We start from the raw sequence: 26,156 nt of genomic DNA on the forward strand, positions 1-26,156 counted from the left end.
GATATATCTATTAGTGTATCTATTAGTGTACCATAATTTATCTTATAATAAAACATATTAAAAATAAAATGGTGTATGAGTAGATTTATTTAATTTTTGAATTATTCAAGATATTTTAAATTTCTTTAATTGAATTCTATATAAACGATAAGTTGCATTCTAATTTTAAATATATTTTTAAATAAAATTGAAATAAGGATGAAAAAATGTCTTGTTAATTTCTTTCCCAAGTGCTACTAAATTACACGTATCAATTGCATCAGTTACCATGGTTGCGATAAATTTATAAACATTTCTATCATTTATACTGATACTGATTATGATCACGTGCTTTTATGAATAGAAATGTGCAATTATATTAAATAAGCTTCGGATGTTATCCAACATTTTCTGTTTATTTATTTAAATTTAAATTTCAGTTATAAATAACATGATGTTTACTTCTTTCAGTCTTTACCTGCGAAGTCTATACCCGGTTTCTTGTGATGGTTTTCTCTCATACATTGGACTAACAGGACGTTCCATTGAGAAGAGACTGGAAGAACATCAGTTCTAAATACTATATAATAAATCTCAAAAGTCTGATCTAGCGAAGCACACAGTCAACATCGACTACAGAATCATCTCATTGAAGACACTTTCTTTTACATGGATACAGTTTTAAAAAGCACTTTCTGATTCAAAACGAGCCGAAACGTTGTTACACATTAATAATAAGTATTCGCAATGCAAGCATTTTTGAATAAAAAAAAAAAACGAATGATAACACATTTCGCCATATCTACGATTAGTAGGCACGTTTTTACACTAAACGTAGTACTGCCACCTGGCGGACAATCCGGAAACTTGCTTTAATTATACATCACACACTAAGAGAAATGTCTTCAGCAGTAGGTAATCTTTTTGCACTTACTGTAGTAGTGCCCCCTGGCGGACAATCCGGAAACTTGCTTTAATTATATATCGCAAACTAAGAGAAATGGCTTCAGCAATGAACCAATGAATAAAATAAAACTAGTGGAATTCCATTGCATTTTCTGTTTCATAAAATTTTAATTCGAATAATCGGGAAACAGATACGAAAAAGAAAGCAGTTATTGTATTAAGGATTGAAGAATTTTGTTTACGAACAATTTAATTAGCCGGAGAATTTTTAATAATTTATCATTTAAATTTAATTCAGTGCCATCATAACTATGCCGTTGAAGTTATTCACCAATTTTTGGAGATGAAGAAGAAAAAAAAAAAAAAAGAAGTGCAAGTTATTATCTTTAGCTTAAATATCTAAGTGTGTTTTTCGTTTGATGTTAAGTAAAAAAAAAAAAAAAAAAGAAAAGAAATGCACCGATGAGCTCGGTGAGAAAAACAGAAGGTAGAATGATCACATAAAACATACCATGAAGTGCTCATCAAATGGAAAGAGAGGATGGAGGGAAGGGGTTAAAAAAAACGTACATAATATATTATGAGAGAGCTGAAAGCTCTAAATAAACCATCAACTACATCTCGAGGGATGAAGAAAAAGTTAATCAGATAAAAACAGTGTGCCTAAGCAGCCTGGAGACTGTACAGACACATCCGGAAAAAAAAAAAAAACTCGTTTTTTTTTTTTTTTTCTTGACCGATATTTCTCTTTCTGCTGTCATTTTTGAGTTGATTCATTTAAGTTACTCAATGAAGATGAAAGCAGTCGGATCTCGTGCCCACCCTTGGGTCCTGCATGCTACAAAGTAACGTACCTAATTGTTTTTATCGTTCCAACTGTCCTCGTTCGCTGCAAGTACAGCCGAGAAGCCATAAAGAACGCTATTATTCTCTCTCTCTCTTTCTCTCTGGTTGTTGTTTTGAAGCGCGCGCGAAAGAGACAACCTCCTCTCCTGCTTTGCACTCTTGTATTCATTCCTAATCTGCTATGCAAATGGAGGGTTGATTGGATTAAAGTGAAGAACGCATTTCTCATCAGAGAACTTCAGGGCCCCCGGTAAACACTCTCTTTATCACCAATTTACACTAACTGAAGCTTCGGCAAGCTCCGTACATGGGACGCACACTTGCCTTGAATAACGGAAAAGTGATTACCAGTTTTCAAAGGCAGTATTTCTTTGATTTCTCTTTCTTTCTTTCCTTCCCCTTTTGTCTCTGCCCTTTCCCCCCCACCTTTTTTTTTTCTTTTTTTTCCTCTTCCTTACTGAGCTCTAGTGTTAGGCAAATTCTCCAAATACTAAAACGGATACTGCGTCAGAGTAGCAGACAAGTTGTCGAATGTGTAATCAATGACGTTTACAAAGACACGCTTTCAACTTTATTTCTGGCGTTTTTTTTTTTTTTTTTTTTTCTTTCCTTCTTGCTTCGCTCAGGTTTTAAGCAAGTTAGGAATCTCAGCATAAATTCTTTTCAACGTCTTTTTTTCTTTCTTTTTTTTTAGCTCAGAAAAAAAGAATCGATGCTGACGATAGGAGAGATGTTTTAAAAATAAAATCTCTCAATAATTTGAACTCACAAAAAAAATAAAAACTTTACGAAACAAAAGAAAAAAAAATCAAGGTATTATTATTAAAAATATAACAGAATAAATGTTTTAAGAAGTTAAAGTGTACGCTAAAAAGAAAACATTAAATGACGGCAAATGATAAACAGCTGGTTTCATAACAAATAATTTATAAAAATATTTAATCAGTGTTACATCGGTTTCTATGGTTACCATTTTAACAAGTAATTTGTTTCTATGGTTACCAAATTTCGACACATTTAAATAAGTTTCATCAGTTGTTATCAAATTTCTAACATTTGATCAGTTTCATCGGTTGCTATGGTTACTAAATTAATAACAATTAATAAGTTTCATCGGTTTCTATGGTTACCAAATTTCGACATATTTAAATAAGTTTCATCAGTTATTATCAAATTTCTAACATTTGATCAGTTTCATCGGTTGCTATGGTTACTAAATTATTAACAATTAATAAGTTTCATCGGTTTCTATGGTTACCAAATTTCTACACATTTAAATAAGTTTCATCAGTTGTTATCAAATTTCTAACATTTGATCAGTTTCATCGGTTGCTATGGTTACTAAATTAATAACAATTAATAAGTTTCATCGGTTTCTATGGTTACCAAATTTCGTCAGATATTTCATCATTTTCAGCGGTTTCCATGGTTTACTTCAATTTATTCGCATTTATTCAGTTTCATTAGTTTTCATAATCCCACTTGTGTTTCATTTGAGTCCGTTTCTATAGACGCATCCAATTTATCTTTTGCAGTAGTATTGGTTTATATTTTAATAATAATTACGCGTATTTCTAACGACATTTTACGAATCCGTGATAATCTGCTTAAGTCATTTTACATCTCTTGTAGTCATATTTTAGTAGAATTTTCGCTTTGGCAACAGAGCTGATTTGTAGCTCTGTTGATCCTAGAATGAATTTTCTATTAAGCACTGAAATCTACGCAAGTCTCTTCAAAAATTTACAGATGTCATCAATTATAAATCATTCTTCTCCTAGGCAACGGACTAGAAGATTAAAATAATAATCAGTGATATATATATAAGGACATACCTGCTTCACTGTTGTTGTCCGTGCTCATCTGTGAGCTGGGCTGATGAGAGATTGGTCCTGGGGTACCTGTAGAACCGGTAGGTGATCTTGCGTCTTCCCCTCCAGTACTATAAGAATTTAAAGATTGCGAAGGTGGCCGCTAGAAAGACAAATATGACGAAATATTTACTTCTTTTTTTATCATCGTAGTGCATCTACAAAAGATTCAACTCAACAATAAATCACAATTCCTCAAATCCGTTGCTTAACTTTATACTTGCAACTGTTAATTAGCCAGGGGAACCGTCCTAATAGTAAAATGGAAGTAACAGCGCCACCTAGAAGCCGCCAATTAGTTCAAGGGTGTCTAATAAACAGTTAAGTGTGTGTAACCGCAGGTGGCACACCCGCACGCACGCACACGAATTTTGTGTATACTCACCATCCATTGTCGTGTCGCCCGATACTTACTTTGTCTATGGCATCATCCCTAAACTCTCCGACACTCTTCTTAAGGGGCCAAAGACTATAAAAAGATACTCTACGGCTATAAGAGTAGGGAAGAAATGCTGTAAAATATTCGCCTGTGACATAAATCAAACGTAGTGTCCACTTTATGGCTGCTATCTGGTGGATAGTGCTTCCGTGCCAAGGCTGGGGGATGTTGCAAGGCGCGTGCTCCCTCTCTCTCTCTCTCAATAACACGGCTCACTGCTGGTTGGAGTAGAATGAGAAGAGGTGGCAGCATTTTCTTATTCTTTCAATCCACAGTTCTCTTCCGTGATTTTTTTTGGGCTTTTCTCCGCATTATTTCCTTATCATATCCTATCTGCCCTTTCTTTTTCCTTCTCCCCCCCATTTTTGTAACACCCTTGTACGTTTCTATGGTTGGATGTGTTTCAATATCTGTCAGTTTTTATCGAGTCGCTCGAAGAAGAATGCGGTGTTTACTTCGAGGTGTTTTGAAACTTCCATCTGTTCATCCTCCTTTGGCTGTTTCCATAAATATATCATGGGGGTTGTTGTTAACAGCGAAATACTACTTCCGTTTAAGGTATCTCGATGAAGCCAGAAGAAAAAGGACAGATTCGCCAAAGCTTAGTAATTTTTTTATAACGTCCCGTATGTCAAATTGACATGAGTTTGTTTATCTATCTCTTTTAATATAGTTTTCATAATGATTGACGATGATTTTTATTGGCAGGTGGGAGACAACCACACTACTTATAATGTGGTTTGAAAAAAAGGTCCATGTTTGATTCGTGGATTATCTCACTCCTAGCGGACGTGTGGTACTAAAATGTTGACCAATACCAAGATGAGGTCAAAAGTCACATCCTAGCCTCGGACCAGTGCAGGTTACCCTCATTCCTCGTAGTGCTCTATTTCTGTAGATACGAGTATGTGTGATCATGGGTTCGGTTTGCCTGTTTTAAAGTTTGATAAACCTCCACCACCGCATGAGACCTGTTAACTCACCCTTTAGTCGTAAACACCTGATAAAGGCTCTTCGCGTCATACACAGGAATGGAAGCAGCTGTTTCCAAACTAAACAGCTTCGTCACGGAGGCTCCCGAAAATATAGTAGAGATTTATAACCTTTCGTATGTAAGACATTTAAAAAATGTGCATTTATCAATCAATAATCAGTTGTTTTTTTTTTTTTTTCGAATCCTACTGCGTACCTCTACGTATGATCATATTTCCAGACATTCTGAGATCTTGCAATAGATTTATGACTGCGTGATGTCCACACGATGCCATCGGGGGTAGACATCGCGGTGATGATGAAACCAACACTGCACGCGCTCTCCCTTAATTATATGTTTTTCGTGCTAATACGAACACCACTGCAAATGACGAAACGACATTCTGTTGTAGGTACGTCTGCGATTTGGTTGACGTCAGTTATTTAATAACAATCCCTTTCCATGAGTCCAGCTCTTGTTACGACATTAGTCATCGATATCCGTAGAATTTCTTATTAGAATCCCACCTATGAAGGGTTGTAAATCTCTCATTAATACCATAAATGGGTAACCCATGAGGCCTCCACTAAGCAGGATGTGGCCTCACCTAGAGCGATGAAATTCCCCCCCGTCTAAAGACCCCTCTAAGGGTATTCGGACTCACCACCTGTTAGTTGAAGAGTGGAGACGTTTTCCACCAGGACAACCAAGTCAGGCGTTTCCTTGTTTGCATTTAAAGGAAGGATCAGAGCTGTTCTAAGTATTCTAGAAAAATCTTCTTCTTCCCTCTTCCTATTCATTCAACCGCAACTGTACTCAAGGATAAAGTGGTTAACTCAATGCCTCCAGGTGTATCCTATGGCTGCAGCTGCGTGTCTTCACGGGTCCGATTTGTCTGCTTGTGGGATGAAAAACCCCTGATAAACTGGAGAGAAAAACCCTGCTGTCCACACCCACGACCCGCTAACTTGGCTATGGCTGAGAAAGATCCTTAAGCTCCCCACGTCTAGAAAATCTGTTTGAGAAGGATTTAAGATCGTAAGGTGTGAAAAATGATGGGGAGAGAGGCGATCTCCGTCAAGTAATCCACGGATGAGATGGAGTTACGGTTAAAGGTCACGGATGTACGGAAGAAGAGAATGAACCGAGAACAGCATCGTGGGATAGAATAAAATGTCCACAGTTAGTGTCGCACTGGATTCGAGCCCTTGTTTTTTCAAACCAAAAGGGTATTCGTTAGGTGACGCTAAAAGCGTGTTGATTATTGTTCAGTCTAATTCTACTTATATTTCCAGGATCCTCGAGAAGCATTTTTCGTAATCAGATGTGGGAAAGATAAGATGATACCAATCATTGAGGTGAATGGCAGAAATCAACCAACTAGTTTAGGTAATTAGGCATAGGAGCTTAGCCTTTACTGTATGGTTACAATCCAATGGCTATTAACAGATCCACCAGCGCGAAGACATGCGCAGAAAATCAAATTTATATTTGGGCACAAGACTAACCACTTTATGCCAAAATTTCGGCTACTGATGTCAATCTGGACAGGTCTCGGGCCTTTAGGGTGATAAACGTACATGGAAGAATATACAAATGACAGAGGACTCTCTTACGCAGTTTCTTAATTTTCCAACAGGTGGCGACACTTCACTACCTGTTACGGCATTCCAAGCATAGCTTATTTCCCGTCTACTCACCAGAGAAATAATAATATATGCGTTTTTTGGTTCCAAAATGTTAAGTCAAGTGATATTTAATGATAGATATCTCTTATATGTAGAGGGCCCATCTATAGAACCTCCCACCACCATACGAAATCTCGTTGAACCATATGAACTACATGGAGCAGTTCGAAGTGTAGCAAAATGACTTCGCAATCCCAGACAAACATTTCTTTTCATATCCTGCTGACAAATGTCACTTGATGCAGACTCAGAGATTAAGGTAGCCCTAATCTAGACATACATCGGAGAGAAACAATGTTTAGAATGACATAACAGCCACTGCAGTGTCGCCACCTGCCATGAAAAATGATGAAAAACAAACTGAAAAGATTTTTTCACATCCTTTGTATATCCTGAAAACAATGTTTAGAATGACATAACAGCCACTGCAGTGTCGCCACCTGCCAGGAAAAATTATGAAAAACAAACTGAAAAGATTTTTTTTTCCATCCTTTGTATATCCTGAAAACAATGTTTAGAATGACACAACAGCCACTGCAGTGTCGCCACCTGTCAGGTAAAATTATGAAAACAAACTGAAAAGATTTTTTTTTCATCCTTTGTATATCCTGAAAAGATGGAGGTAATTTTTTTTTTTGGAGGGGGGGGGATTAAAAATTTCGAAATTCTTGTTTAGGAATCAGTTTTGACATTAACTTTCTCCACTGTTATTTTAGGGAGTTGAACTCTCTTAGAGCGAGTGGTTCAACCTAAAAAAAAAAGTTGCCAAACATTATTTACTAGAACAGTCTATCTCTGTGTTCTTTGTTTACGTTACAGGGTTGTTTTCTTTTTTTTTTTAATACTCGGAATGTATCTATTTTAATGACGTCATCTTAAACTTACACATGCCGACGCATTTTTTTAAGACATCAAAGGAAAAAAAATTTGGATCGACTTCCATTGCGTAGGATTAATTGCAAATAAACAAACTTAAAAAAAAAACTGAAGAAAACACACACAAAAAAAAAAAAAAAGTCTGGAAGAGCTGTCTGTTAAATCGAGTACGTTGTATTGTCGTCCGAATTACGGAGGATAGTGGAGAGCTCTTGTTGCTCCTCTGATAGAGTCATCCCAATTCTTCCAAATGTATCATGTTTAGTGGGATTGAAGGAGGCAAGTTAGGTCTCCAGGGGATTCATTAGGGGGAGCAGATGGCCGACAAAGAGAGGGAAGGACGTTGGCTACAAACTCCAGCTACTCCCTAGTGTTATTAGAGTAATGAAAAAAGATAGCGGGATTCGGTTTCACAGCGACTTTCCCAAATGAACTCTGACACGGTCGTCTACTACTGGCGGACTAGTCGATAAAAAGACGATACAACAGGAGGTCACACGTCTAACATTAAAATTAAACTCCTCCAGCCGTGGAAATGGCTAAAAACGTCGCGAAATCTGGAAGAACAAAAAAATATGCCTTGAATAGGCAAACAGGAAGTTGCCTATTTAAAAAGTCGCGTAGATAAATAAACTATGTATCGGTGTGTATAATGATGTCATTAGCTGCCGACTCTACACTATGTTGCAAAAGTTCCATGGAGGCTGAACACATCGAATACACCTGAACTTGTTTGACTTTGCAACAATAACAGATACTACCTGTTTGCTTGACACTGAATATAAGGAGGGGCCATCTGTAGAACTCTATCAGAGGGACCATCTATACAAATTAATAGTAGCATTCTTGGCCTATTCATCTACCCAAATGACAGTCGTTATTGTAAAGTTGGATTGGATGTGTTCACCCTGCTCACCACCAGTATTCTTTCCAAAGGGTAACAGGCCTCTATGGGGTTCGGAATCGGGCTAATTTAACCCTGACATTACAATTCCTTCAACCGAAGTCTTACATTATGACGTGATAGATGCAAGGCCGGCTGGAGGTTTTTGCGGAGCCTCGGGAAAAAGTCATTAGTGAGGTCTCAAAATATTTGCAAAAAATAATTTTTTTAACGAAAAATCATTATTTTATTAAAACATAATTTACAAACATTACATACATATATACTAAAATATTTTCCAAATCAATGCATCTCTGAAACATCATAAATTCTATTATCAAATTTTATTCGAAATTTAAAAGTGCGGGGGCCTCAATCTGAGGCCCGAAAAACTCACGTCTGAGTCGGCCCTGGATAGATGCTTATACAACGGGGGTACAAATATTATTTGATCGTGCATAAGGCTAAAGAATATTGCACATGCCACTAGGCGGCGCTCTGGTCATCTTCACTAAATATTCGCGAGCTTGTGAAAGGCAAAATAAGGAGCCCTAACGTAACAAGCAAGATAAACAGTAGGGTTGTGCAAAAGCTAGCAGATAGGCATAACTTCTTCGTTCTTTCTTACATGAAAACAAAAAAAAAAAAGAACGAAAGATAGATTTTTTTTATTTTTTTTAATTAGAAACTTTATGAAATCGTATTGTATGTGGTGAAGTAAACATATCGAATATACGTGAAAATGTTTTCCTAGACATTTGGGTACGAAGCGGACATTTGACCTTCGTAGAGGGCCAAATGAATTAGCTATTGGCTGAACCAGATATATACGAGCAATTGAAGTTAAAAAAAAAAAAAAAAAAAAAAAAAAAAAAAAAAAAAAAGAACGTCAATTCAGTACATCATTCGGTTACTTCGATACGATAAAAAGATCCGAATAACGTGTCCTTTCACCGCCAGACGGCGCTTTCCTTCCTAACTTAATACACGTAAGTGCAAATAAACAAACCGAACCAGCCAGCCTGGAACAGACAGATTACTAAAAAATAACCGACAGAAAATCAAATCTCATTCATACACAAAAGCCAGTAGGAAAAGATAAGACTTGTAGAGCGTAGATACAAAGAAAAAAAAAAAAAAGATTTAGCCCCCCCCCCCCCTCAACCTCGCAATCTCTTCTCTTCATAGACCAGTCGAAGAGTTGAGCAAATGGCTACCGATAGAACTTCCACGAGGTTCGCCGTTCACACATACCCGTCAGTAAAACGGACAATTTGCCTCCCTATTTCCGTAATAACCATTGTGTAAGAAGCGGAGGCCCAGGTCCTATCATCACTTAAAGTAAGTGGTATCACACCTCCTATTTCCGCTACTCCACGAGCTGCTATGCGAGCTCTCTCTCTCTCTCTCTCTCTCTCTCTCTCTCTCTGGGTTATATAAAAAAAAAAAAAAAAAATCACCATGCCAAGGAGATTCGCTAACTAAGAGGAGGAGAGAGGGTGGAGACCGGGGGGGGCTTCAAATTTTCATTTTTACTTTCGGGGTTGATGGAGAAGTGTACTTATCTAGTCGGGGAAAACTAAAAACTACCCAAGACTACCTCAATGACTTCCTTTTTTTTTTTTTTTTTTTTAGATTTTATTTGCTGAATGTTCATTGTGTTTTTACGCCCCAACGAATTAGATCCTCGACTCGGTTTTATAAGATAATTACAAAATTTCATTTTGTCTCGTTATCTACTGCCCTTTTGTGCACGTGAATATGTGTGTGTGTGTGTGTCGTTTACGTGGATCTGATAAAGCGTTTTGGTTGGTTATTCTCGTTTCCACATCTGGCATCCGTACTCAGTTAAGAGTGGGAGAAAAAGATGCTAAAATTATACTGGAAAGAATTAAATTTCAGTTTGGGGGGGGGGGGGGGGAGACGGGAATACATCGTTTGCTTGAACATGAATGGTGCTAATTCACACCGCATACGATAGTCGTTGACACACTATTAGATCACGTGCTTTGGCGATGTCGTCAATTGAAAAAGATGGTTCTTTAGCAATCCAAGTTTCCGTTTTCATTTATTTTTTTTGAAAATCTAAAAGTCTAACCGATGTTTAAGGAAAAAAATTCGAAGATGAAAATATATCCACAAAAAAAAAAAAAAAAAAATTGTGAATTTATTTTCATTATTTAGGGATCGCCTATAAATTACATAATATCATTTACTGCATACAGTGAACTGTCTCCCTCCTCATTATTTCAAATTTTCAACCCCCCCCACACAAAGGGTCAAGTGGTTACACAGTTTACGTAAACGACATTTGTTACGTCATCACCACTGTCCATGGTACTATAAGCAAACAGAAGCACAAGTCTACTGTTATTAAGCCTTCCCCTTCGATACCAAATTGAGTATTTATTAAAAAATAATAATAATAATAATAAGTTGCAAGACATAAGAAAAACGAGAAACGACAAACAGATTTTTAATCTAGATAATGAGCAGGTGCATTGTTATGGTTGTGTTTGGTTTATTTTCATTTATGGCCGAAGCAACCCAGGCTGAGGCCAGTGTTATGTCTGTTAATAATGGCCAGTTTGCCTGCTTTACGTGGGGGGGGGCTTCCATCACCGTATGAGACTGACTAACTCACCTTCAGTTGAAAATCCCTGATAAAGGTTCTTCGCGTCCTAGACGAGGTTCGAACCCAGGTCTTTCCAACCAAAGGAGATTGTCGGTCATGGTTGGAAAACTGATCACCATATCAATGAGCATCAGCTATCGTGATTATGGCTAAAAAAAGGTGACCAAGAAAATAACGTGAAATTTTTATTTCATTGTTGATATCAGTAAAGTTCATTGTTGTCATCCAACAGAATAGAATTCCATTGTTGAAAGCAAACTACATTCATTGTTACTATGGAAATGTACACGGTTTCATATGGTATTGTTGTTAGTAGCACGCAATGTTCATTGTTGTTACTGAAACGGACATATTTTATATGATCACGTGGCCATGCAGTTTTCTAGAATATATCGAACTGTTTTGAGTTTAAAAAAAAAAATAAAAATAGCCACATTGGCTGTGCGATATTGGACTTGTAAAGAACACACAATGGAGGGATCGGTCAATCATTTATTGTGGTATTAAAGTTTGTAAAAATTTTTCCATTGACAATGACAATACGGACAGTTGGCGTGAGTGGCGAACTACGTCCGTAAAACGAGGATGTGTCGTGACACCACGTTGACATGCCAAGAAACACGGTTCCTGTTTCTCGGGCGGTGCATCGATCAGCCGAAAATACAATAAAAGTTTTCATTAAAAAAGTAGTTGCGAAGATATAATGGTCAAGTGCGAGTAATGCAAATTGATTGGCGAACGAAGGGAACCCCTGAAAGCCTGTTATTATTCACATCAGCAGACTGGAAGAAGGATATATTAATGAGCTATAAAATATTGCGGGGGGAGTTGTTTCCAAGTTTGCTCGTTAATCTATTTCAAGGAGTGCCGGTTCCACCAACTCCTGCAGCAAATTGTCGTACAGGGCGCGCGCTGATAAATTACAATAATAACGGAAAACCGAGAACTAAGGAAGATTTCTCATCCTTCTGCCTCTTATACGCTCTCTCGCTCCTTCTTCTCTTCTCCCCCCCCCCCCCCGCGCACTACCAAACCGCGCGCTAGTTTCGTGTATAAGTGCTTCCAGCGAGTTTGCAGACTATAGATTTCCATTGGGTAAGTACGATGTTTTGATTTGGCATCAGAGAGAGAGAAAGTGAGAGAGAATGTTGATCATGGAAGAAAATGTATGGCAAGTACGGCCATTGTTCCCGGTTTCAACCTTTCTACAAATTCTATGACTTTATTTTTAATTTTTTTTCACTTTCGTATATTTTGTGATTTTTTTTTTTATTTATTTTCTTCATTTTCCCTTTTTTTAAAAAAAATATTTCTTTTTCTGTTTTATATATTTTTAAGATTTTTTTTTTCTATTTTCATTTTCTCAAGTTCTTTAAATATCGATTGGTTTTCTCCTGTTTAATTTTTTCTATTTTTTGATCCTTTATTTTTATTTATTTTTTACTGTTACTTTTCCTTTCGGTATTTTAGGAACTTTTTTTTAAAAAAAATCAACAACTGATTCGTTCTTTTCTATCTTTTTTTCTTTTTGTGTGTGTGTGTGTGTGTGTGTGTGTGTATACATACACACACACACATATATTTTGTTTAAAATTATTAACTGACTTAAACACCGATAAAAATATGAGAGATTTAATAAAGTTAATAAGACAAGGTTGAATCCTTTCACTAAATCACCAAATCTATTTAATATCTATGGTGAGACAGTGATGAAAAAGATTGAAAAAGAAAAAAACAGGAATTAGTATCAATGGTATAAAATACAACAATCTTAGATATGCTTATGAAGCCATTCTAATAGCAGAAACTAATTAATCAAATTACTACAACTACTAATCGAACAAGGCAAAGAATTTGGATTAGACATAAATGCAAAAAAAAAAAAACAAATTTATGAAAATCTCAAAAGAAAGCAGATCCGAGCCAGAAATATTCATAAACAATATGAAAATTGAACATACAACAGAATACAAATATTTAGGCACCTACTTTACTGCAGATGGAAAGCAAGGTAAAGAAATAAAAATAAGAACAGCCATAGCGAAAGATGCATTCTGGAAAAATAAAGAACTGCTCAGGTTCTGTGAGCATGAAGACAAAGAAAAGATTAATAAGAACATTAGTGTGGCCAATTTGCACACAAAGATCTGTATTTAAGTTTTGTTGATCTGGAAAAGGCATATGACAAGGTGCCAAGAGAAAAACTATTCAATACGCTGCAGTTATATGGTGTCAGTGGGGCATTATATCAAGCAATACTTAAGTCTGTTAATTAAATTAAGGGGATATTAAGTCCCACATAGTTTTAAAACCGAATAAGAAACTCAAAGATTGGAATCACAGTTTCATGCTGATATAGAAAACTATAAAGTATCGGCGACACTAGCGTGAGCTAATACAAGTGACCCTAGTACGTAGTACAATACCGGAGAACTCGTTGCAAAGGTGCGGAAAGTTCTGATCGCTATTCTTGGTATTTTCCATAATGTAAAAACACATTTCCTAGGAAATGTATGCTGTTATTACATTATGGAGGGAGGTCACGACCCAGTCGATTTGGTCTAGCTACTCATCAGTGAGTAGCTAGACCAAATTAATACCAAAGGGTAAAGCGAAAAGAACTTATATACTCTGCTGTACGAGTTGTCCAAGAAGGTGCACACATTAAGTTTTATACTATATTCGGCATGAAACAATCTAATTCCAATCTTTGAGTTTCTTATTCGATTTTAAAACTATGTGGGATTTAATATCCCCTTAATTTAAGTAATGTTTATATCTCCGAAATGAAGCCTGTTGGCTCTTTATATTTAAGTAACTTAAGTCTGTATTTGAGTTGTAAGGCGGCAGTTAGAATTGAAGGAAGTGCAGGAAGATGGTTTAATGTTAAATCTGATGTGAGACAAGGATGTACATTATCCCCTCTGTTATTCATTATCTATATGGATCACATTATGAAGGAAAGTGGTATTAAACATGATATCGAAATTGGAGATGTTAATGTCAGCTCTTTGCTTTATGCGGATGATGTTATACTTCTAAATAAATCCGCTACAAGTCTGCAAGATTCTCTGACTAAATTGAATAGCTGTTGTAATAGATATGGTATGAAGGTCAGCAATAACAAGACAAAGACAATGAAAATAGGCAGGATCATTGAAAATGTCAACTGTGTTGTGAATGGAGAACCTGTGGAACAAGTAAAACATTTCAGCTACTTAGGCACCATTTTTAATGAAGATGGTAAATTAAATACAGAAATAGACAACAGAATCAGCAAAGCTGGTATGGTGGGAAGTCAACTGAATAAATTCATATGGAATAAGAGAGAAATTAGTCAAAACACTAAATTAGCTGTATACAAGACAGTGTTCAAACCAGTTTTAACTTATGGATCTGAGAGCTGGGTCAGAAGTAAAACACTTGACCAAAGACTAGAGACCGCAGATATGAGAGTCCTGAGAAAGATTAGAGGCGTGAACAGATGGCATCAATGGCAATATCATATTAAAAATGAGGATATTAAAAAAGAACTTGACATTGTCAGCATCCAGGAATGCATTACAGAGCTAATCTCAGGTGGTATGGTCACTTAAACAGAATGGGAGAGGAAAGATTAGCAAAACAAGTGTTCTCTGCCACGTTGGCAGGAAAATGACCCAGAGGAAGACCAAGATATAGGTGGATTGATACGGTACAAAGTGCTTTAGACGATAGAAATATAAGATCTGATAATGTTGGAGTCTTGACAAATAACAGACTGATTCGGAGGAAATTTGTAGACAGGAAGTTAGTAATGATATAATTTTTTTTCATGTAGTACTATCATATCCTGTACACCCCTTGAGGGTACATGGCAGGAATTTGATGATGATGAATTTTCACATATGGAAGTGAGACCTGGATATTCAAGAAGAGAGTAAGGCAACAGATAATAACCTTTGAAATGTGGTGCTATAGGAGAGCTCTCAAACTCTCACGGACAGAACATGTGACAAATACAGATGTCCTACAGAGAATGAGAACGCAGTGATCTTAATTACAGGAACTGATCCAGAGAAAGATGAGATTGGCAGGACATGTACTGAGAGGTTCAGCATGACAGAGGATACTAACAGTTTTAGAAGGAAAAATTATGGGAAAAGGATCAAGAGGCAAAAAATGAAGGACATGGCTTGAAGATATAAGATCATGGACAGGATCACATGACTATGCAGAAACAAAAAGGAAAACCACCAGCAGAGAGAACTTGAAGGACATGGTGCTGCACCCTCTCACTGAGGAAGCTACATGAAGAAGGTTTCCCTACTAGTTTCATCAGAAATGCTGACTTCGTCAGGTGAATACAGTACCATGGAGAAAACAACATCTTAAAAATACGTTGTACTTTAGACAAATCAGAGTTTAGAACAATAAATATTTCGTTTCTCATATTTATTGATTTCTAATTCTTATTCTTTAACGTTTTTTTCTTATTTTATATTTTTTTTTTAAGATTTTTTTTCTATTTTCCCTTTCTCAAGTTCTTGTTCTTTAAATGTCGATTTTTCCCCTCCTGTTTAATATATATATATATATATATATAGCACATCAGATGCTTAGCGATGAAACTGTCAACGCACACCGATGATGATGTGACGAATTAGAGAGAAGAATTTTAGAGTCTAAGGAGAGAGTTATCAATCCCTAAGCTACAGCCTACCAGACTTTCACAGCTCCACCATTCAATACTGGCGCTCTCGAGACCTTATATACGCGCGCATGTGCATAATGATACAGTCAGAGTTCTTTTCTATTTAAACTATAGCCTTTATTCTTTCCGGTGTTAGATACGTTACTCTGTGTTTTAAAAAAAACCATTCCTTTAGATTGGTTAATGGCATTTATATGTTTATCTCACACCTGATGAAGTCTAAATTTAGACGAAACTAGATAATTTAAGTTTTTTAAGATATTTAAAAAATTTTAAATATCGGTATCAAACCGAGTAAATCTTCACTAAAACACACACACACACACACAGGGTAGCCCAAAATGTACCTACCAAGTAAAAATCTTGGATTTAAACTTGATAGGTACATTTTGGGCTACCTTGGATGTATTATACGTTAAAGATACCAAGAAATTTTATAATCGGTTTTAATCTTTTTCCCAAGTAAGCAAAACAAAGTTTTGCGCGTGAAATATATTCACGTCTGAGCTAATTGTATATAGAGAGTGATGAGTTCATATCACTTGCCTTAGTATCCCATAATGCAAAGCAAATCCCCTTTCGGACGTGTATAATACAATGCATAATGGGAAAGGCCACTACCCAGACCGGTTTCGACTTTATTGAGGTCTCTTCAGTTGGAGCCGGATCCGAGAGAGAGATACCAACGTTGAAGTTTTTGCTTACTTGGGAAAATGATTAAAACCAAGTATAAAATTTCTTGATATCTTTAACGTCTAATACACCCAAGGTAAAAACCTTTCTATATATATATAAACTGTATTTTTTTTTTTTCATTTCCCATATTTATCGATTTCTATAGGTACAATTGTTTGTTCACTTCTGTTTCCATTTATTCAATTTTCTTTCTATTTTTTTTTTATTTAATTCCTCTATTTTTTTCTTTTAAAGTTTATTCCTTTATTTTCGATTTCTTTCTTAATTCCTCCTTTATCATTCGAACTCCTACGAGAAGAATTGATCAATTGACGTGACTTGTCAGACCCAGAACTTCCAATTCATTGAGGGGGGTCGACCAAACTTCGCGTGATAATCCCACGTTGGAACCAAAGAATCGTCAAGACCAGAACAGAAGTATATCAGCCCCGTTAACAGTCTCAACAGTTATTTGTTTGTTTCTCGTTTTTCTTCGAGAGAGAGAATGTGTGTGTGGAAGCAAGTCTTGGTGAGTAAAAGGCCAAACACGCTGAAAGACAAACAGAGATTGGGATTGCAACGCAAGTTTAAATAAGGTTGACAATACTGAGGGGGGGGGGCTATCCATACCCCCTAATGGGTACATTGATGCAAGGAAACACTCATTCATCGTGTGCGAACGACCTATCCATCGAAGACACTCTGGGAGCGTCCCGTCAAATTACTTCGGAACCAAATAACGGATTTGTTGTAAACACGCAGTGCAGGTTTAGGCCTAAACGTAAAGATTTGTGGGGCGTAGAACCAAAATTGTTATCACGAAAAAAAAAGGGGGGGAGGTATGTTTGGTTAGATATAAGAAAATAAAAAGAAAAGATCATATATATAGAAAGATATTGATTTAATATGCAGATAAAATAGAATATTAAAGCTATATAAGAGGGCAGCTTCTTTGAAAAATTTATTTATTCGTATGGAGTTTCCTTCCTTTTTCACCCCCGTCCCTATTGGGACGAGTTGAGGGGACTTTCATTCCACAAACCGGGGCCGGTTTGTGGGATGAAAAACCCCAGATTAACTGGGGGGGGGGGAAATCCTGCTGTCTACGCCCAAGACCGGCTAACTTGGCTATGACTGAGGAAGATCCTTCAGCTCCTCGCGTCAGCGTCGGGAATCGAACCCAGGACACTCCTTTCTGAGGCATATGGTTGTGAAGCGCAAAGCCACTAAGCTAACTGCGCGGACTCTTTGGAAAAAAAAAAAAAATCGATAAAAATATTAGCCTACCCAAGGTACTAATATAGTCATAACCTTACGTGGGTGGAAGTTTATATACACACACACACACACACACATTGTCCATCCAACTCCTTTGCAGTCTTCCTCTTCTTTCCATTTCCTCAATCTTCCCCAACATGACTGCCTTTTCCAGTGATTCATCACCTCTTATGATATGTCCAAAGTACATCAACCTCTGTTCAGCGATCATCACCTACAAGGAGCATTCAGTCTTTATACTATGTAAAACCTTCTTATTGGTCATCCTTGCAGTCCACGAGATTCTCAACAGTTTTCTCCACACCCATAATTCCAACGAATCAATTCGCTTTCTATCTTTCTTCTTAATAATCCTCTCATCCACACATCGCTACTGGAAATACCACTGCCTTGATAATTCTTATTTTCGTGGCCTTACTCATCTATTTTTCACAATTTTTGCCAAGTTTAACATTGTTCACCCCCCAATGACTATCTTCCTATTAATTTCACATTTACTATAATTTCTTTTCAATGATTTCTATTTTATCTCCCGCTATTATAAATTCATTTAAATTGTCAAACTTTTATTTTGCCGACATTTAAATGAAGCCCAACTTGGTTTTACCTTCTGTCTTAACCAATAGAATCAACCATTCCAGATCTTCCTTAGTTTCTGCTATGCGGGTTATATCATCTGCATATCTTAAATTATTTTTCTGCCACCAATCTTAATTCCAGCTGGATTTTTGTCTGAATCAGTCATTCACTATAAATATTAAAAAGGTAGGACGACAGTATACAACCCTTCCACACCCCTTTTTCCACTCAAAGACTGTCTGTTTCTCCAAAGACTGTTTTTAGTGAAGCTTCTTGGTTGTCGTATACAGCTCTCTTATCAAGAGAATTAGATGCTCAGGTATTCCCATTGATCTCATTACAATCCATAGTCTGTTGTGATCCACGCAATCAAAAGCTTTCTTACAATTAAAAAAAAAAAAAAAAAAAAAAAAAACCAGATGAATACTTCCTTTTAAAATGATCTCGTTCCTTCCATAATCAATCTCATGTTTGCTATTTGGTCTCTAGTTCCTAAAGCTTGCTTGTTCTTGTATATATATATTATGATATTAATATTGACCTTATTATTACACATCTTATCCATTGAGAGATATGCTGTGCCTATGGGCGAGCATTAACACGCCACAATACATCAATTAACATGCCTACTATTAGTTTGTATCTTTTCGGCTTGTAACACGCATCTCTAGTTTTTGTTTCCTGCATGATTTTTATCTAACGTGCTGCCTGTTAAATCAGCAATCCTTTCACGACTTAAAAGCTGAAATTTTTCAAAAATATTTCGACAGGTGGCGCATAATGCACTTTCATATTCCAGCGCAATCTAGCGCATGGCTCCACCCTCGTACAACTTTACGGCCATTGCTCTACCCTCTCTGTTGCTAGCCCTCCGCCTACCCCGTACCATTGTAGTGCGTTGTTTGTTTTCTCTTTCCATTCAAAGAATGGCAATCAAAATGCTTTACATATCTGGTACAGCACACTATACAACATGTACGGTAAGTGGCTCCATTTATCTCGGTTTCTTCCCCCCCCTTTTATTCCCCTATCGCTGTCCCCCCACCCCATTACTCCCTCAAAAACCTTACGCATTTGACGTTGGACAAAAGAAAAACTGTCTCTCGTTGCGGTAATAGGGGGGGAGGGAGGGCCTGAAACAGGGAACGTTGGTTTATGTCGATTTTCTGGAGTTTGCTGGGCAAAAAAAATCGATAAGCACGAGAAGTTTATTAGATTTCCACATTTGGCAGAAAGAAAGTTTGGCCTCTGAATACGGCGATTGACATGCGTTTGGCTCATGCACAATTCAATTTGAGTGCCAGCCATTTCCCCCCATCAAGAACCGTAGAACGCCTGCCAAGTTACATCAGGTTCAGGATCAAAGACAGGCGACCACCCTCACGGCAGGCTTCACTTCAGACCCTCTCCTTGGTTGTTCACCCATCCATCTACCCGTCTAACGTCAAGGAAACCAAGCGTTGCCAGGTTTACGAATCTAATGGAAGCCACGTCTGTAGCCTTGATTAAAAACTACACAAACATTCTTCACCAAAGTCTTGAGAAAGTCACCTAATTTCTGCAATAGCAGTGCAAACACAAGATGTCAAGGTGCATTTCGGTGAGCTTAATAAAAAGTGACAACCATTGCTTAGTCCTTCTCCTTTCCCCGTGTGTTCCATCCCCCCCCCCCTCCCCATCGGACTTGTTTAGGGAACACAATCTCGATACCAGGTCTGTGCCGAAGTAAACAACTTGCAAGACTCTCTCTTAGAAGGGAAAAATAGGAAAAAAACTAAACTACGCATGCGTAGTGGAAGACGTGATTTTCTCTTGCCTTTAGTTCTTATTGCTTTGTATTGGCATTTTTTGTTTTATTTCACCATTTTGAAAAGCTTTGATCCTGTTGTTTGTGAAGAAAGGCTGCACAAAACAATTGCTTCTAAATCAGCTATTTTATATTTTATTTTAACATGAATTGTTATCGCATAAATAAAACACGCATTTTCTGCATGCAAAATCTAGTCCTTATAATAAGGAATGGCTTAAAAGGGCGAAGCAAGAATGCTTTTCATCTTCCCCATTATCTGTAGAGGACAGTGTAGGGATAAGGTGTTATTGAGCTATTAAAGCTCTGATCATGGCAGAAGGATAACAGCAATAGCCGAGCCTCAGTTAGAACTTCACTGGCTACAGCATTGCCAGCTGTTACCCTCCCAAGGTATTGGATTGATATCCATGAAAAATCTGGTTATCATTACCATAATTATTATACTTAAATTATCTTAAGAAAAAAAAGGCTTATTTAAATTACTATAAATATTGAGATAAATTCTATAAATTTTGCAAAAACTAACATAAATTAATTGAGAATATTAGAGATACAAATATATTTTATAGTAATATTTATTTATTTTTCAAATTTAATGTATTTTTAGTTATCATAGAGCTATTTAGTTTAGCAGCAGTAAAATTGCCTTTATAGAAGTGCATGATCAATTATTTTAATAAAATTATTTTAAAGAACAGTAGCGCCATCTGTTTTCGGTAATGTTGACTTGTATTAAAGATTGAGGTGTGGGAAATTTAGAATAAAGACTCTCTATCCCAGAGGTATTTTCGTATTTGTACTATCAAATAACATTGAATATTTCATGCTAGTTCCAATCGAGTCTTACAGTTCTTCCATTTTTCACCAACAGGCAATGGAATGATAATATACAATTCCTGGAATTTCCCAATATACTTTTTCTTTGTAATATCGTTCTTCTATCAACTTGAGAGGGTCGACAGTAGGAACAGATTTTTATCCACATTCTCTAGCAGCACGTTTCTATATTAAGAAAAATGAACTGAATAAAAGAAAAAACTTTTGTGTGTGTGTGTAGTATAACGATTGGCAATCAGCAAACACACGAAAGTCTATTCTGAGTGGCCAATGATAAGGATTTGTTGTGGGTTACGTTGTCCGGGCAACAGAAGGCTTAAACGCAAATCCTGTTAGGTAGTGAACAATCAGTTTTTTGCATGTTGATGAGAACTGTGACTCATGTCCATGCTGTGTTAGTGGTGTTTGTTCGTGAGCTTCTTCATCATAGAGAATACAAACCAACAAAAGTTCCTGTAGGTTATAAACACGGAACATCACGACACATTCCCCCAAAGTCAACCCCCCCCACACACACACAGACTAAGGTATATCACCAAATACATAGATAAACAGACCGTGAGAGAAAGGCTTTTAGATTTAATGTTATGGCAGCTAAGATGAGTTGAATGTATTGTGTCTGTCAATTGTGTTTAAAGGCTGGTTTGTCTATTTTTGAAGGGACTGACCATCTCTTACGAATCAAAACGATACTTCACTGAGAGCATATCGGAATAAATAGTAAAAAAAAATTCATCAAATTAAGTGGATATTGAATCCAACATTATTTTCAGCCGAATAGAGAAACTATAAAAGCTTCGGCGGATCCAAGCGTAAGCAAACCTTTCATGACAGGGGCCTAGTAAAGGTGGAGTAAGCTCTGATCACTATCTTTAGTATTTTCCATTATGTAAAGCACATCTCCTAGCGGACATGTATGATGTTATACATTATGGGAGTAGGGGGTCACTACCCAGACTGGTTTCGACCTTTGTTGAGGTCTCGTCAGTGGTCTTCTGCATCACTTCAACCTGAGTATTTCTGGGTCTGGCTCCCACTGAAGAGACCTCAACAAAGGTCGAAACCGGTCAGGGTAGTGATCCCCCCCCCCATAATGTATAACATCATACATGCCAGCTAGGAGATGTGTTTTACATTATGGGAAATACTAAGTATAGTGATCAGAGCTTACTCCACCTTTATTACGAGTTGTCCCTGTTATGAAAGGTTTGGTTATGCTTGGGTCTGCCGAAACTTTTATAGTTTCTCTATCCGGCATGAAACTCTTGTAGTTTCTTTATTCGGCTTTGAAATAATGTTGGATTCAATATACACTTAATAAACATAATAATTTAATAAAAATTTGACCTTCTTTGGGGAAATTCGAATCCAAAACTGTCCAACACTTTTTAATTTTAAGTAGTAGTTTGTATGAAAGCTCGCGTATCCCTATAAGGGAAAAAATGAGATGCAGTGATTGATTCATTCAATCCAATACCCTTCTTATACAATAATATATACAATAAAAAGTATATATATCATGACATATATGTATATTATATATAATGATTTTATGAAATTACCCTTGGAGGGTAATGGATGGCAATGCTGTAGCCAATGAAGTTCTAACTGAGGCTCGGCTATTGCGGTTACCCTCCTGCCATGATCAGAGCTTTAATAGCTCAATAACACCTTATCCCTACATTGTCCTCTACAGATAACGGGGAAAATGAAAAGCATTCTTGCTTCGCCCCTTTAAGCCAGTCCTTATAAGGATATAAGGAAGGGATATTATGGATTAATTGATAATCCAATATCCTTGGAGCGTAATGGATGGCAATGCTGTAGCCAATGAAGTTTTAACTGAGGCTCGGCTATTGCTGTTACCTTCCTGCCATGATCAGAGCTTTAATTGCTCAATAACACATTCTCCCTACACTGTCCTTTACAGATAACGAGGAATATGAAAAGCATTCTTGCTTCGCCCCTTTAAGCCAGTCCTTATAAGGACTTAGGGATATTATCATGTTGCAAAACATACTTGTTTCAAACACAAAGATTTAATCCTGTTTATTATCTTTATTATCAAATGATTTACGATTACTCCTATGTAAAAAAAAAAGACATTAAGAGTCGAAGTGTAAATTTCATGTAATTTTATGGATACAGGGTGAAATTGACACAATTTATTTTTTTTTTTTTCTTCTTCCAAATTTCCTATGCCGTAATAACAAAATAGAATTTTGCTCCGATTTTAATTATTGGAAATAAACTTTTTCAAGCGATAAATTAAATTTTTTTTACAGGTGTAAAAATTAAATTTTATTGTTCGATAAATGAATTACCAAACACATACACGACAAAAAGAACGTATACAGAGTGAAAGAATAGAAAAACTATGAAAATACGTGTGTTTGCTAACTACACAAGCAGATAAACAGGATGATTTTTATTACATCCTTCGTGTACAAAGAGAAAAAGAAACAAGTTTTTAAATAGAAAAAAAACCAAAGTCATTTTTGACAAATGTCTGGAAAAAACAATGTTGGCTATTTAAGGTGTACAAAGAAGAATATTTATTTTATTTATAAAGAATATTAAATTATATATATATATATATATATATATATATATATATATATATATATATATATATATATATATATATATATATATATATATAAGTAAGAAATATTTATATACGTTAGTTATAAAAATTTATTTAATGGAAATTACAGAAATAATAAGTAATAAATAGAATAATTCAAAAGACACCAAATTATTATGAGAAGAAAATAATTATAAATAGCATCAAGGGATATATTTTCTGTATGGGACTTCTGACTTTAATATCAGGTTCCGCTCAATAAAAAAAAACAGCGACCATCGTATCAAGAAACGCACATTAGCTTTAAAAAATGCACTACGCTCTCATTTCCCATGAAATATTTGATTACAGCTAATTTAATTTAGGATTTGCTTATTCTATTCAGAAACACTTTTCCTCATTTGGGGAAGATGGGGGTGGGAGAGACGAAGTGTGTCTGTAAAGTAGGCTTAATCCTGTTGTGGTTTAAATTCATTTGAGGCCATGCCACACTGATTACCCCTACATAGCTTTACCATCTGCGTCCGATACGAGCCCCGTTAATTACAGAAAAACTGCCATGCGATGGAGAAAAACAACCTATGTGTGTGTGTGTGCGTGTGTAGACGGTAATGTTCATTACGTAGCCCCATTGCCCAATCTGGCGACAGACCAGAACACTTTTTACGGCTATCATCATGTATGTGACTACCGGCTATTTTTTTAACGCTCTTTTGCTCAAAGAATCTAATGAAAAAAAAAAAAAGAAACAAAAACGGGGGTCCATTATTCATAACGCCTCTATGTGAGAATATTACTGTTGATGGGACACGCCAACATTATGGAGCATACGATGCTTCGTGAACCACTGGAAACTGCATCTAATGGGGCAATGACAGCCTTGTGAATTTTGACTCACTTTTTTTTTCCTGTACTTTAAAGATTTAGTTAAACCGATTTAAAAAAAAAAAAGAAAAGAATGCAACTTCCGCTAAATGGCCTTGTAACCTTATAAAAGCTTTTAAAGTGAATTGGATGAGAATGCCGATTTGGTAGTAAGCAGAGCGGTATTGTTTTTTTTGTCTAAAAAAAAAATGTTTAGTTGAGTAAAACATTCATGAAAATTGTTTTGTTAAACAATTTATTGCTTAGAAAAACAATTTTAAGTGATGTTTTGGTCAGAAAAACTTTGTTTTTGTTTAACAAAATTTTAATTTTTTTTGTTCAACAAAATTTTAGTTTTTGTTTAACAAAATTTTAGTGTTTTCTTGTTTAGAAAAACCACAATTTTGTTAAAAAATTATGTCAAACAAAAAAAGTTAAAATTTTGTTAAACAGAAACTACGATTTTGTTGAACAAAAAAACTAAAATTTTGTTAAAAAAATTTTGTTGAACAAAAAAAAAATAAATTTAAACAAAAACTAAATTTTTTGCTAACCAAAATATCACTTAAAATTGTGTTCATTTTAAGCAAATAAATTGCTTAAAATTATCTTGGTATCTCATTTTCATCACTTACACAGAAACCCAAACATGGGCGTCTGCAGAAAATTTTCCGGGGGGGGGGGGGGGCAAAGCAAAATTTTCCAGGAGAGGGGGGACAAAGCTTGGAGACAAACAATTACATCAATAAATTTTTATTTATTTTTTTTTTCACAAGTAGATCCAAGGGAAAAGTGCCCCCGTTTGTCCCCCTCTGCGGACGCCCATGAACCCAAAGGTAAATGGAAAATATGCAAAACCACCCTCGGTAGATTCTCTAATTCTATTAAGGTTAATCCCGATTTCTCTTGTTTTCAATTAGCTAAGCCTAATTCACGATACAGCAATGATAAGTTAGGCTTAACTCCTGCATTTGTTTTTCATCCATCGGATGGAAATACAGAAACTTGAACAGATCTATCCTTTCTTTGAAAATACAAATACGATTCGCTGGAGAGATAGAATAGCGAACAAGACACTACTTAAAACAACAGGCACTAAAGGTAGCATTTCAATGACTTCTCAGTGTATAACTACCAGCGGGAGGGTGGAGAAATCCGATCTCCTTGAGCTTCCTGACTTTTGTGTTGTGCGTATGAGCAAACAGACAATCTTGGCTTATGATTATTGCCGCCACCATCTCTCTCTCTTTCCTAACAAGCACCCCTTAAGACTCTCACTGCCAGTTGTTACACTCCAAAGATAACTGCAACCAAGTCAGCGTTATCTGTGTCTGTGCAAGTCACGTTTAGCAAAGAGCTTTCCTCTCCACTAACTCCTGCCCTTCTCACAACTATAAGAATCCTTACAATGTATGCCAAAGGCCCTGTCAACAAGGCGAGAGCTTGGTTCAGTGTATCAACGCTCTCCTATCTTCTTGCCTAACATCTTTTGGCTTCACATTGATAAGTGGAGCTTATCAGCTATGGCCTAACGTATACGCAGAGAAGCCTTCTTCGGTTATGCTGAGCCAGATGGATTGAGGTTGTTCCAATAGTCTTAAGATCGTCATTATTATCGTAGTAAGGATTACTGTTAGTAGAAAGTTTGTTCAATTACAGTAATAAACATCTTTGCTGAAAGTAAAATGCTTTCCTATAATGTTGACAAGGCAGTATATACATTTTACTTGGATAATA

General features: G+C 36.3%; 1 protein-coding gene across 4 annotated transcripts in view; it reads right to left on the reverse strand.

Annotated features, from left to right (window-relative positions):
• LOC150102192 (homeobox protein Meis1-like) overlaps positions 1 to 26,156 on the reverse strand; it is a 243,094-nt gene that overhangs the window by 162,577 nt on the left and 54,361 nt on the right. For all 4 annotated transcript variants that reach the window (XM_090399507.1, XM_090399509.1, XM_090399511.1 and 1 more), the window contains exon 6: positions 3,567 to 3,705. In XM_090399507.1, the coding sequence (XP_090255633.1) occupies positions 3,567 to 3,705 (139 nt within the window). The remainder of the gene's footprint in view (positions 1 to 3,566; positions 3,706 to 26,156) is intronic.

The sequence above is a fragment of the Typopeltis vanoorti genome, chromosome 10 (assembly GCF_054136105.1).
Source record: "Typopeltis vanoorti isolate ZY-2024b chromosome 10, IOZ_Tvanoo_1.0, whole genome shotgun sequence".
Classification (NCBI taxonomy): Eukaryota; Metazoa; Arthropoda; class Arachnida; order Uropygi; family Thelyphonidae; genus Typopeltis; species Typopeltis vanoorti.